General features: G+C 36.5%; 1 protein-coding gene across 1 annotated transcript; it reads right to left on the bottom strand.

The window, feature by feature from the left end:
* Positions 1 to 578: 578 nt before the first annotated feature.
* On the bottom strand, positions 579 to 3,058 carry LOC113275992 (transcription initiation factor TFIID subunit 13-like). Its single transcript, XM_026525586.1, has 4 exons — positions 2,801 to 3,058; positions 2,672 to 2,709; positions 985 to 1,119; positions 579 to 857 (listed from the first exon to the last, which is right to left on the bottom strand). Exons 1-4 carry the CDS (start codon positions 2,907 to 2,909, stop codon positions 747 to 749), a joined length of 393 nt encoding a protein of 130 aa, XP_026381371.1. The 5' UTR covers positions 2,910 to 3,058; the 3' UTR covers positions 579 to 746.
* Positions 3,059 to 15,070: the final 12,012 nt, after the last annotated feature.

The raw sequence follows: 15,070 nt of genomic DNA, 5'->3' as shown, positions 1-15,070 counted from the left end.
TATAACAAGTCCTTGGATAAGCTGAGGAAGTTGCTTGCAGCTTAATCGACAATCTTTAGAAGCCTAAGAAATAATCTGGAAACATTCCCTAAAGTTATCACATATTTGTCCAAACATATTCAATCAATTTGAAATCTATGTGAGTTCAGTTTTAAATTTCTCCTTTTTATTCTTTCTAAATATTGATTGTTTTATTTGCATACATGTCATGTTAGTTTTCTAGAACTCAAGTGTAAGTTTCCTCACTCTGTAGGGTGAGACAATTACACCTTCTTTATGGAAGAAGCATCAAAATTTTTTTTAAAGGTATCAACTAGTTAGAGGTTTGGAGGAAAATCCGCTTTGGGAGGCATTTGGTGTTGTTGAAACCTTCAAAAATCAGCAACTCACGCGATGCAATGCAAAATTTCCTGATCTTTAGAAAACAAAAATTCTCCCAAGGGGTTCAACTCTGTTCCGGCAATTGGGACATGCCAAATTGGCGAGCTCGTCTGGATCAAAACACTAATGGAATTGTAAATATGATTATGGCTGTTAAGATTAAATTGTTTTTTCTTAGTGTAAATAGTACAACACAATTTCAGAACTGGAAGCATTATTTCATGTTAATATTAGTTTTTGTCTGCATAGTGTAACAAAGGAACAACAAAGAATTTACAGAGTCAAAATGGAACTAGGGTCTGCGAAACTATGGATCCTGATGGAGTCCAAGAAATATGAACTGTTCCAAGAAAATTAACAACCTATTAATCTGTTGATGCAAGCTTCTCTTCGTCAACCTCGAAAGCTTTCCTGGCTTGCTTTAGCTCCTCGTTCATGGACAACAATTCTTGACATCTGTGACGCTTTGGTATATCCTGTTGGATAACTTTTGCTTGTTAGTTTACAAACTTGAAGAAATCGAGTCTATCAACAACAGAAATCAACAGTAGATTCAGAAGTGTGAGACTAAAAATTGAGGGCATTTGGTAACGATAAGGGTACCTTGCGAATCAGATGTAGAAAGTCGTCAGTCAAGAGCTTGCCTCTTTTTGTTGCAACATCTTGGGCTTTATGAACCAAATCGGCGACGTACTCAACAGCAATGTCCTCCAAAAGAGCGACTGTTTCTGGAAGAGACTGTTAGAAATAGCAACAAATCAAGTATAAAAACACACGATTTTCCACACGAAACCATTATATGTGCTAATTTCTGTATGCAGGTCAACCTACAAATCTTTATCCAAGCTTTTTGATCGGCTTGCAGTTAGGGATGCACAAAACCGACTGAACCCACCAACCCAACCCACACCCTCCTGAAATTACTCGTACCCGACCCAACCCGCCTAGGAGCGGGTCGACTATGGGTCACAACATCAAAACCCATCGTATGGTGGGTCGACTGTGGGAGACAGCTTCTCTCACCCGGCCCAACCCACTCACCCGCCTGAATATTTCTAAGTTAATTATAACCCTTAGATTACCTATCGTAGATGAACCACAAACGTTGAAGTAATGATATATAATGTCCTAACCCTAATCATCGGTAACTTCTCTTCAGCTCCCTTCAACGGCAGCCTCTTCTCTCCCTCTCAGACTCAGTTTCTTTTTTTCATTTTCTCTTCGCTTTGTAAATCAAATCGCAGCATCACCGTCAGTAATCAATCAACATCGTCACGACGTCACCAGTAGCAAACCAACAACCAATCTGTAAGAGTCTTAGTTATTTGTATGTAGGTAAGTTTAACAGTAAGACTGTAAGTCTGTAACTGTAATGTTCATTGTATTTTATGGTGGGTAATCCACCACTCACCCGATCCAACCCACCGTAATGTGGGTCGGGTGAAAACCGACCCATTATAATGTTGAGTTGGTTGCGAGTGACAACTTCTGTTACCCGCCATCAGTGGGTTGGGTGGTGGGTGAGGCCAAAACCGACACAATCCAACCCACGTGCAGCCCTACTTGCAGTACAAATGATTTTTTATTCTTTTTCTGCATCCACTGCAATTTGGCCACTTTTTTAACAACCCATTTCTAGCAGTAATATAGATATTAAATATGTATATAGGGACTTAAATGCGGAAGCGACAAGCTAGCTAAGTGGAGTCGTGCCTCAGATTGTTGTTTTGAAACATAAAGTTTTAAAAGGAATTGTAAAGGGTCAAAACACTATGCTGTATAATGTTTAGTTCTAAATGAAAAACATGTTTAATAAAAAAAACAACAAGCTATTGCTGCATTTTGGCAACAACTGGTATCAAATGCTTTTTCTAGAGTTTGTTCGAGTTGTTTCCAGAACAAGGTTGACCTGCTTATAGTTTTGTAACCTGTAAGCTAGAGCAAATCATCCAACATCAGCTATCACTGGTTTGACTTGGTTGGCTAGCAATTTTGCTTAACAATTTACAAGATGCTAATGGGCATTCCTAGTATGAGACTGTCCTTTGCGCGATTGGTTTTTCACTAATTTTATAACATGGCATTTTTTTCTTCGTATCATCATCAAATGCATGGATTGGAGCTGGCAATCCTTGTAATATGACTAAGTGAGTCTGTTTTGGTTTCTTAGATCTGACTCTAATTCACAAACGCATAAATGCATGCCTCCCACTCTGATAACCGACAAGAACTTAACTATCGAAATCTATAACTTAGAGATTAAATAGTTGCATGAATTAGGTTTACTCACATTTGGGTCGTCACCAAATCCATACATCATATGTTGCACTGCAAAATTCAAATCAACCGAATAAATCAAATGCTGAAGAAACACACAGAAATTGAGAAAGTGTAAAGATTTAAATTTAGGGGTTATTACAATCTTTCTGGAACATTCCTCTTTTCCGCTTGAAAGAAGTATCAGAAGGAGTTGCTGATCCAACTTTCACTTTCGAGGAAGCAGAAGGAACAATTAATGAATTACTCATGTTTCTCAAATACAATACTAATTTGATTCTGGAATCAAAAAGGTTTCTACTTTCTAGTTTGAGTTATTTACAGGACGACACTGTTTCTTCTGCTAAAAGACACGTCGGTTGGGAACCACCCTGAACTTTTCTCTCTCTATTCGATTCCGTAATAACAATAGTTCTGTCTACCACAATTTTAGTAGGATGGAGACTAGATCAAAATCAATATGGATGGGGGGCGTCTAGAGGTCTTCTCGGTCTTGCAGGAGCGTGTATCATCTACAGAAACGAGGAAGCTACCACGATTTTAGCACCTGCATAACCTCCAGGGATAACCACGGCACTCACTGCCGAAATTTGGGCCATGCTTATCACAACAAAAACGGCTTCAGATCGCGAATGGCCAAAGGTGCAATTCGAAACGGATTCAGAAAACCTCGTGTGATTTTTAATCCCAACAACCGAACCTCCTTGGTACTTAATCATAGGGCTGCACAACGGGTAGGGTGGGTAGGATATGGCCTATACCCGCCACCCTACCCGTTTACTGGCGGGTAAGAAAATTTTTACCCGCCACCCTACCCGCCATTAAACGGGTAAGATCCTACCCAAACCATTCTCTGGCGGGTCGGGTAGGGTAGGGTGGCGGGTATAACCGTCTATATTACCTGCAATACAAAATTTCAGCTCCTTTTGTAACCACCATCTTCTGCTGCTTCTTTACAGTGCCCATTTCAGATCCATCTAAGATGCTTCCATAATTCCTTACCTGTAACCAATGGCAGAAACCACTTCAAGCACCAACATTACCATTGCAGCAGCTCAAGCCTGCTCCTGCCATCTCAACAGAGCCTCAACCACAAGTATAAACATGTCTAACAATGGACATGCGAAACACAGCAATGATGGTCCATGGTACTGCTAATAGACCAAGGATGAATTTAGAAACAAAAGCATAACCATAAAAAATGTACAAACAAAAGTATTCTCAAGAAAAGAGTTGTATTCTTTTTGAAATAGACGATGAATCCCAGCCCAATTCCATGTTCTTCACGTGACCTTGTTCTTCATATAACAGTATCATCACCAAAAGCTCTTCATATTGACCTTCTTCTTCAATCATCATCTACGATGATGAAATAAGTACTAAGATCACCAAATAAATCTGCATACAAGTTATCTCTTGTTAGATTCATTCATAATAGTGAATGATTTGATTCAAAGTTCAGTCATAATACCAACATCAAGTAATATCACAACAAGTTCTGTATCTGTTAGAAGAGAGATATCACAACATCCTACTATGGAATACAATATCACAACAAGTTCAGACTTTTGGTTCAGTCACAATATCAAGTAATATCACAACATAATTCAGTCATAATACCAACATCAAGTAATAATACCAACATCCACAAATTACTCTCATTTAAAGATTCTTCAGCTTGCTGAGTAGCTACAACCATTTAACAAGTTCTTTGGCTAAGAATGGATAGAGTTCTAAACATCATTCGTGCTTTCAGTTTGCTAAGTAGCTACAACCGTTTAACATGCAAGTTCCTTGACTAGAAATGGAAAGTTCTAAACAACATTCAAACTTCCACCAGTATTTCCCATAAAGAAGCACAAATGGATACAGACAGATAAAGAAAATGCCAACTAAGTCGTTTCGCAAACATAGTGAAGACAGATTAAGAAAAGCAAACAAAAGAGTAAGGAAACCCAAATGTAGGAAAGTTGTATACCTGACTCTAAGACGTCATCCTCCTTCTCTTCAGCTCCAAATGTAGATGGATCCATATCAATCGGTGTCCTTAACCAGTTTTGTAGGAGAATCAATGCTTCCACAGTTCGGGGTTTTAAAGAACTTCGGAAATGACCAAGTATTCGCTTTCCAGTACTGAAAGAAGATTCACTTGCAACTGAAGAGACGGGAATAGCAAGTATATCTCTTGCTATAAGTGATAGAATATCAAATCTTGCAGCATTGCTTTTCCACCAAGTGAGTATATCAAACTTCGAACCATTTTTGTTGTCTTTTGTTGGTGAGTAAATCTGTTCCGATAAGTATCTTTCCACCTCTGATTTGTCAACATCCTCCGTTATAGATAACTGGGTTTTACGTTCTTCTCTATGGGCCTTATGTCTTCTCTTTCTATGTGACGTAGAACTAGAACTACAACTCTGGTGACTAGGACTACCACCAGTATCACCTACGGACTCCGACGAGGCTAACACACTTCCTACACCTATATATTCTGCCTTATAAGCTGTGAATAATTCATTAAAATCCTTTTTCACTTCATCTAACCAATTGTTTACCAATCTTTGTTTCATCCAAGGAATATCATGCACAATCAGGTCTTCTAGTATTACTTGCAGTCCACGTTATTTTTCTCTTGGGTCAAGAAGCACAACAATAAACAATAAAGGATTCATGTTCTTATACTCACCCCAATACTTGTTGTATTTAAGTAACATCTTCTCACCCATATGGCTTAAGTGAGGATCATGATGAGCATTTTGCCATTCTTTTAACTCTCCACGTACATCACAAATTTCCCCCAAAAATGTATGCGAAGTGACATACGTAGAACCAGAAAACTCAAAAGTGGCTTCAAAAAATACCTGTAGAAACAATTTTAATTGTTATAGAAACTTCATATACAGATCATATTAACTCGTAAGCAAAGACCAAAACATCTAGACACCTCAACAGTGGCTTCAAAAATATTTACAGGTACAGATCATATTAACTCGTAAGAAAAGACCAAAACATCTAGACACCTCAACAGTGGCTTCAAAAATGTTTACAGATGGCTAAATATTATGAACTAAGAAATATAAAAATGTTTACAGATGGCTAAATATTATGGTACTACTACGGGCTTGATCTAAAGAAGCAATCATTTGAGAACTAACTGAAGTAAGATGATCAAGGCTATCACACTTGAGGAATGACAGCAACTGTTTTAAGGGTGCACCTTTAAAAGAGATCGATGTTATTGGGTTTAATTGTCTTCGATCACTCGGAATTCACAGTTGGTTCCCTTTATAAAAATTTGTGTGAGAATAATGATGCTAACTGTTCAATCAGTTCTGACACTAGTACAATTTCTTGGACTAAGCTATGGAAAATGAGTGTTATGCACAGAATTAATCATTTGGAAGTGTCTTCATGACATTCTGTCGGTGGAAGATAGAATCCACAGGATTCTAAGCAATATTGACAACAGTTGCGCTTTGTGCAACTCTGGAATAGAAAACATTGATCATCTCTTCATGAAATGTGAGTATGTAAGGAGTGTTTGGAAGTGCTTTCCATACAAAATAAATAGAGTTAAAACTAAATGTATTACCTTTCAAAGTTGGTTTCAAAAAAAAATAAAAAATCAGTCATGATGATGTTAACCGGGAAAACATTTGTGCCATCACTATTGGGTTTGTCTGGAAAGCAAGGTATCAGAATGTTTTTGAGAATATAAAACCATGTTAAAAGTCTACGGCGAGCCAGATTGTTAGTCATATTATGACAGTCAGCAAGTCCAAAGAAAAGGAGAAGACACGAACTGAAGCAGCTAAAGAAGATGACAGTAATACGGCTTATTGTACTGTGGCTAGTAATATTCATACTTGTCTTCGTTTTGAGCAAAACTTACACACGAAATCCAAAATAAAAACAAAGGAAAAAAACCAAAAGAGATCGATGTTATTGGGTTTAATTGTCTTCGTTTTGAGCAAAACTTACACACGAAATCCAAAGTAAAAGAGAACAAACAGAAAGCTCAGATAAGTTTATGAGAAATTAGATAATAATTGGATCTTATGTAGTACCCAAAAGTGGAAATGGTTAGCCACAAAACTTTGAGAAGTTGAGAAGAAAAATGTAAAGTTACAGAACTTTGAAGCGTGGAAATGCAGAAAAGAGTAATCGAAAAACTCATGCTGATAATTAAAATAAGGAATATAATTAAAGTAATAATGTTTAGGGATTACTAAAGTAATAATGTTTTAAGATTACTAAAACTAATCAGTGGTGAAATGTGTTAGGCAATATCAAGCTTAGGGATATTTGATCAAATGGATATAATCATGCTGATAATTAAAGACAATGAAATTTAAAATACCTGTAGAAACTGAACTAGGACTCAAGCATTAGCCCAGTCATACTTTTCAGGAGCATGCACGCGAGGCTTTTTCTTCTTGTCTTTTCTTCGACCAGATAAGGGAACTTCATCAGCATCAGAATCAGAAGAACTGGATTCCATTTCATCAAGAAAATCAGTACTGTCAATATCATCAACATTAACACCCATTACTGATTCATCGGGAATATCGAAGATAAACCTCTCACGAAATGATTTATCAGATCGTCCTAGCCTTATAAAGACTTTTTCGTATTTTTCTGCTGCATCCAACATCAAGTAAATGGAGTTCCATCTTGTTTTCACGTCTAACACTAATCCCTTTTTGTATTCCATTCTTTCAAGAAATAAGGCATCTAAGAATTTCTTCATTCTAGCAGGAGAGGCCGTGACGTATTTAACCACCGACCTGATTCTGCTCACCGAAGTATGATATTTCTTCAACCCATCCTTAACAACTAAAGCTAATACGTGGGCAACACACCTTACATGTAAATGTTTACCTCCTACAATTGACGATCCCCAACTTACAACTTTCTCTTGGATATATTCAATTGCTTTTTTATTTGCAGATGCATTATCGAGCGTGATGGTGAACACTCTCTCAAGACCCCACTCTATCAAACATTTCTCCAATGCTCTTCCAATATGCTCACCTCCATGACTAGTAATTTGACAGAAACATATTATTCTTTTGTGTAACTTCCAGTGGTCATCGATGAAGTGGGCAGTAACCACCATGTAGTTGTAGTTCTGAATGGATGTCCATGTATCGGTTGTGAGACAAACTCTAACCTTGTTCGACTTGAAATAGTTCACTAAATTGGCTTTTTCACTCAAAAACAGTCCACAGATATCACGATAGACGGTCATCCGCGATGGAAGTTTGAACCTCGGCTCAAGATATCTACAAAATGCTATAAATCCTTCTCCTTCAACCATTCGGAAAGACTGTTCATCTGTGATAATGAACTTTATCAAGGCTCTCCTACATCCATCTTGACAGAACGTAACCCTAACTGTTTGCTGCTGATCTCCCAGATTGCTAGGCTGACCGAGAGAGTCCAACTGCGCAGCTTCTAGTGACTCCATATACTTCCGACACTTGGTCAAATGCCAGTTCAAATTTGATGTGCCGTACTTCTTACCACCAGCCCTATATTTACCACCTTCACAGTAGTTACATTTCCCCCATTTAATACCAGCTTCATCAACACTCTTTTGGAAATGCTCCCACACCGAAGATGTTCTGTTCCGCTTCATACTTTCCCTGACCTCAGGTTGAGAAGATGGTGGAGGTGGAGGTGGCGGAGATATAACAACACTGACCCTTTGTTGCACAGATTGATATGAATCTTGAGAGGGAATAGGAGGTCTCGTTGACATCAATTCTGTAATCTCAACCATGCTTCCTCACTAGTCACTTCTGCAACCAGTAAAGAATACTGCAACCAGTAATGCTACTGCAACAGTTACTAATCCTGAGAACAAAGTAAAACTTCTACTGTAGAAGAATACTGCATCTAGAGAAAAGGTTCCCAATACAAATAGAGGTTATAAGGCAAAGAACAAGTGATATGAATAGAAAGCAGAGGCTAAGTGTGAGAATTAATGCAAAGACTAGGGTAACAACAAAAAAAGAATGAAAATTTTAAGAATCAACCAAGAAACTGAATATAAAAACGACGAAACAACTCAAATTCAAACAAGAAATTGATTGATGAATTAGAACCAATTGATGCAACGAATCAAGGACTGCACCAATTTTATCACACCCATTACACCAACACAAATTTGAACAAAATTTTCATCACATAAACAAAATTAGAACCCAGAAAGATATGTTAATGTCATACCTCCCAATAATCTGTGAAAGGGGATTGCCAGAATTCCTAAATACAACGAGAAACACAAATTCCAATCAATAACATTGGAATGATTGAGATAAAAACAATAAAAGTAAGATGAAGAATGAATAACGGAACCTGAAGGGATGAAGCATCAAAGCAGCACATAGTTTGTGAGTGAAATCAACATTTACATCTATCTTTGTTGTTCCTGTAATTCTTGCTTTGGTTGTGTTTTCAACTGCACTGGCACTGACAGCCCATAAGAGTCTTATGATAAGACCATAAATAAAACTCAGGTGAATGGTTTCAAGTATTAAGTAAACAAAATTTAGCAAGAGGCCTGTAGGTGGAATCAAACCAAGAGGCCTTTAGATACAATTACAGGAACTAAAGGTTGATGATATAGCACAAACTTGTAGCAGCATTTTGCGCAAAAATTTAAGATAAAATAAGCCTTCCGTCATTCAACTAATTGATGTTATAATCTTTATTTCTGTCTAACATGAGACACTCCTTCTTACTGTTTTCTTTGACAAACACAATCATCTAAAATTTGTAATTGTTTCATAGATCTGGGTGGACTGCACATTCATCTAACAAACTAAAACTCTAAATTGGAAGTTCTGAACTGCAATCTACCTAAATCTCATTCTATTCTATAAAACTCTATTAACAGCCACAAAGGATATCATTTAGTTTTACTACAGAATCCAAATTGTCTCAAACAAACTAAAACATCGAATCAAAAATCTACAGATCTCGTCTATCACCTTAATTTTTCTTCTAAGTGAATCAGTGAACGATTAACAATACAAGAAACACAATCATTAAAAAGAATTCTAAAAAAAACAACTAATTAATCATAAAATTTCCCCAAATTGACCAATCAGTTAACATGCATTTCCCCATCCCACGTTTGAGTAAATTTCTACGAGAAATTCTTCAATCAGTTAACATGCATGTTAATTTCTCAGCTAAATTCCTAGATCTTATTACTCAACTGATTACTCATATGAAGACGGAGATGATTACTCAGATCGAAACCCAAATCAAAACACAAATTGAAATCTATAAACACTTACATCTTCAGATCGAAATCCTCAAAACCCAGACTTCACTTCTTCTGCAGAAAATCACCACTTCGCTACTTCGAATGAAAACAGAGAAAAATGGTTCAAATGAAAAGCGATGAAATGGTTCGATAGAGAAAATCCATTTACTTTGTAATTTACCCCTATTATGTTTTAAAATAACAAAAAAATAGGCAGGAGGAGAAAACAATACAAGGGTTACTTTGTCTTTTCAGTATTAGACGGGTAGGCGGGTAGGGTAGGGTAATTTCGAGCTTTATCCGTCACCCTACCCATCTAACGGCGGTTAAGAAAATCTTTACCCGTTACCCTACCCGCCAAATAGTGGGTAGGATAGGATACGGTTAAAACACGGGGGGGTAGGGTAGGGTTGGCGGATATGGGTAGGGTATGTGCACCCCTACTTAATCAATATGATAGCTCCAATCAAATCTACATTTGCCCAAATTCCACAGTGCATCATCACACACAATTACAGTGAAAGAAATCAGGCAGCTGACGGTCTAGCAAACAAAGCGGTGGACGACAACGCATTAGCAAACTTATCGACAACCATTTGGGATCATATAACACCACCGTGTATTAGACCTATTGTAATGGCAGATTCTATAGGTACAACGTACCCTCGTTTAATTTCGTCTTAATCTAATAAATTTTATGCTTCAAAAATAAATAAATAATTCTTTTCAGCCCACCCTAAAGGGGAAATCAGGCTAAGTCCCGACCCATGGATTACTTATAATAACAATCCCTTAATTAAAAAAAGTTTAAATATAAGCTCCAAAATATTAAAAGACGTTCATACCCTTATACATATTGTCAAGATCATAATTAAATAAAATTTAAATTTATACCCAAAATTATTAAAATATAGTGTGATGATGTTCCAACCACCTCCGACCACCACAACCACCGCCAATCACCACTGTCAAACCACCACCGTCAAACCACCTCCGACCACCACCGCTAGCCACCTCCGACCACCACCTCCACCAACTACCTCTGACCACCACTGTTAAACCACCTCCGACCACCACCCCCTCCGCCCACCACCGCTGACAACCGTCGCGGCCGCCCACCACCGCCGATCACCACCAACATACGGATGTGTACACAGAAGTTACACATGCATATGGCATGTGTATCCAGTACACTTGTTAATGCAAAGTTACACTTGTATATAGATGTGTACTCAGTAGTTACACATGTGTACGCAGAAGTTACACATGCGTATGATATGTGTATCTACAAGTTACACATGCATATGGCATGTGTAATAAAAGTTACACATGCATATGGATGTGTACTCATTTGTTATACATCAAAACTACACATATAATAAATACATGTATTACTTTAATATTCATTTACAATAATTTGTTTGTTTATCAATTATAGTAATTGCTTGTTATACACAATAAACGAGTCACAATACTAGATATGTAAAACGAAATCCTCAACACAAGCCACTATATCCTATAATATATAAATCCTCACGAAGCACCAAAGATATTCCAATTATTGCATTTGGTCCAGTCAAGGAAATCTGCATATTCTAGGAAAAAATTTAGTCAAATACCCAACAAGAGGAGGCAATAGTTCGTAAACAGTTTTGATGATAAATAACATATATCAGGAAAAAAAAACATTGAATCAACGACACATGGGAATGAATGAGACTACTGTAGTTTTGATTCCATGTCTACATTAAATTTGATGCGTGTGCTTAATGCGACTCAATACACGGTAATTTGTGAAAGAAAACCAAAACTTAATAAAATATAAGCAATGAAAGCAGTTATAAATGAAAATGCACAAAAATTAAACAAGAATATGAGAGAAATATGGCTTGTGCAAAGGAGAAGTATATATGAGAGATATATTTACCTAGCATCTGGTTTAAATAAGAATGGAAAGGCACAAAATAATGAAAGCACTTCTTATAGATTTTATATTCAAGAATTATACAAGTAACCTGCAAAAATGCACCTAAACATTCTTATGGCTTGTGTATCTACCACATACATAACAACAATCATAAGATTTCACATCCAAAAAAACAATCAACACAAGGAGTTACACATGTATCTGACTTGTGTAACTAAGATTTACACATGCATATGGCATGTGAATTCATGCATAAAACGTGAAATGAATCCAAGAAGACACATATCCGGTCATTACATCTGCACAGTTGGAACCTGAAAATCTGTTTATCATATTATGGGACAAAATCAAGATTAAGAATGTGTAAGATACTCACATCATCTTTGACTTCTTATTTCCGTCCTCGATATCCTCTTCTGGTTCTAAATCATTGCATTTGAAGTTTACCCTTTCCACTCCGCCAATACGAGAACATGAGTTAATGTTATCCAGATTTTTTGATCTTGTGCTAGATGCATGGAGTGCATAAGACTGCAAACAACAATTATAATAGGTATAAGACTTTTTAATTAGAAAGGCAAAAACATGGACAGTCATAAAAGAATTGGTATTCAAATATTAACTTTTTATTATTGGTGAAAAAGCGGGGGTCTAACAACCACATCCAATATTTCGATTAGCAATCTATATGGACTAACTCCAATATACTTTCAAGAGAATCAACTAGAAAGTAAGACTCAATCCTAAGAAAAGTATATCCAAGAGTTATACCTCAATTTCTCAATTCAATCTGCAATCAAACAAATAGGAATTTGCGAGCCCGGTTGAATATAAGAAATAACTTGGACGGTATCAACAACCAATATCCAAGTGTCAATCAGTTTAATAAACAACCTAAAGGTTGGATTCACAAACTGATTGAATTTATGCACAACCTGTGATATTTCAATTATATAAAAAGATAACGCGGAAAAGAAATAACACAGACACCATAAATTTTGTTAACGAGAAAACCGCAAATGCAGAAAAACCTTGGGACCTACTCCAGAATAAACACACGCTCATTATAAGCTGTTACACCAATTTCCTACTACCTATTCGGACTAGATGTAATACCTGCTTCAGCAGTATTCAAACACTTGTAGAACTCCTAGCAGAACACTGATTCTCATTAGGAATTCTTTTCGTAAAACTTATAGCAGAACACAAATTCTCTTTAGAAGTTATTCTCGAAAATCTTCTGGCAAAACAAGGTTCTCTTCAGAAGCACTCTCAAAAGTCTTCTAGCAGAATGTTAGTTCTCTTTAGAAGATGTAACAACAACGTTGATACTTTTCGATCTTTTGTTTTCACAAAACACCAATTTGATTTCCCTTTAGATGTGAATCAAGGTTTTGTAAATCTTGTGTTTGTTTTGAAAAAAACAATTACTAAGTAAAAGTAATATCAAAACAAACTTGTAGATTAGGGTTTATTATACTCTTTAAAAATGGAAGAGAAACCTAATTATTCTACAACAAGAACAACTAGAATAAATCTAGAGATATATTGTTTAAAAATTCTTAAGGATTTTTACGAGATACTGTCATGTACCAACTATGGTTGGAAGAGGGTGCCCCTATAAATATCCTTGTTAGTAGTTAGTAAATATAATTAGTATTAATAATTAGTTAATTAGTGTTTAATTGAGTTGTAATGAGTAGTTTAGATGAAACCACCTGTTGCCTTTCCGGTCGTTGGATGTAAGGATGGGAAAACCTAGCTTTATAAGCTATGCGTCCGTAAGAGAGGAGATTAGGAAAATATTAATCAAAATTATCGATTCAATCGAATAGGCTTGTTCTTCGAAACCAGTAGGCTCGATTTTTTGGAATTGGGAGAAAGTTGTCATTGATCCAAACGGTTTCATGACAATTGGTATCAGAGCAATGATTCATGACAATTGGTATCAGATTCCCTTTCCTGGGTAAATTTTACGATGTGGATTCGATGGCAAGGGTTGCTGCTCCTTCGATACTCCAGCAACAGGCTTTTGTTCAAAGGATGCAGGAGAATTATCTACAATTCCAAGAAACATTGAAGGAAATTGATCAAAGACACCAACAATGGGAGAAGGAGATTTCTGAACAACGCCAACAAAGGCTGACGGTGATTGCTCGACAGTACCAACAACTTCAGCAAATGCTTAAAGATGATGAATAAGCAGATGATTCGCTTGAGTTGGAATTGATTCCTCCATTTTTCTTTATCAAAAATGAGGATGCAACCACTACAATCAAATCTTCTTATTCTTTTGACTCTTCAATTTCAATAAATCATGAAGACGATTCTCTCAATTTGATTGTTCCTTCATTTTTCTTTGACGAAAAGGATGATTCAATAATTTTAGATCCACTAGCAGCAAAACCCTTATCTAATTTAGCTGATTCGAGTGATATTAGAGTTTTTCCAATTGAAACTTCTACTGGTAACATGGTGGAGTATTGCGAGCATTTAAAGGAGGTAAGCAACAACCATACTAAACTTATCTATAAGCGATGTTTATATCTTACCTCTGATTACTCTCGAAGTCTATTTGATCGTGGAAAGGAAATTGGAATTCTGAAGGGGTTTTCTTATTTTACTAGTGATTCTGAATTTTATTTTTCTCTGTCTACTTGCTCGATTTTACTGGATAACTACAAGAGGAATTTTTCCCATAAGCTCGTTATTAAACATAGGTATGAATCAGCTTCTTTGTTTCGTGATTCAATTGTGCTAGTGCTTGTTCAACAACCAACTCTCTTACATGGATATCAATCTGAACTGTTGTTAATGAATTCAAGAGTGTTGCTATGTGTTAAAACGGGTTTCAATGATGATAACAGTAATATGTTTGTAAGAATGCCACACAGAGATAGTGTGTGGAGTTCGATTAATGATGGTATCTGTTTTTATTTTCATTGGGAATTTACTCGTTCTTTCTTTGACCCTGGTAAATGTGAAGCTATATTATGTTCTTCTTATAAAGGAAAAATAATGCTTCAATGGAATTCTAGGCCTGGGTGTCAGTCAAATTTGTTGTTTATAAGTTCAGTTGGATTTGTATCTATTAAGGATGGTGCCAATGGCTATGTGGGTAAGATACTTGTGAAATTGTTACACCACGACAGTTCTAACAAGACTCTGCGGATAACGGTTGTTGTAACTGGAAAAGATATATAAAT

The sequence above is a fragment of the Papaver somniferum genome, chromosome 4, assembly GCF_003573695.1.
Source record: "Papaver somniferum cultivar HN1 chromosome 4, ASM357369v1, whole genome shotgun sequence".
Lineage (NCBI taxonomy): Eukaryota > Viridiplantae > Streptophyta > Magnoliopsida > Ranunculales > Papaveraceae > Papaver > Papaver somniferum.
This window is presented reverse-complemented; position numbering and strand designations above follow the sequence as displayed.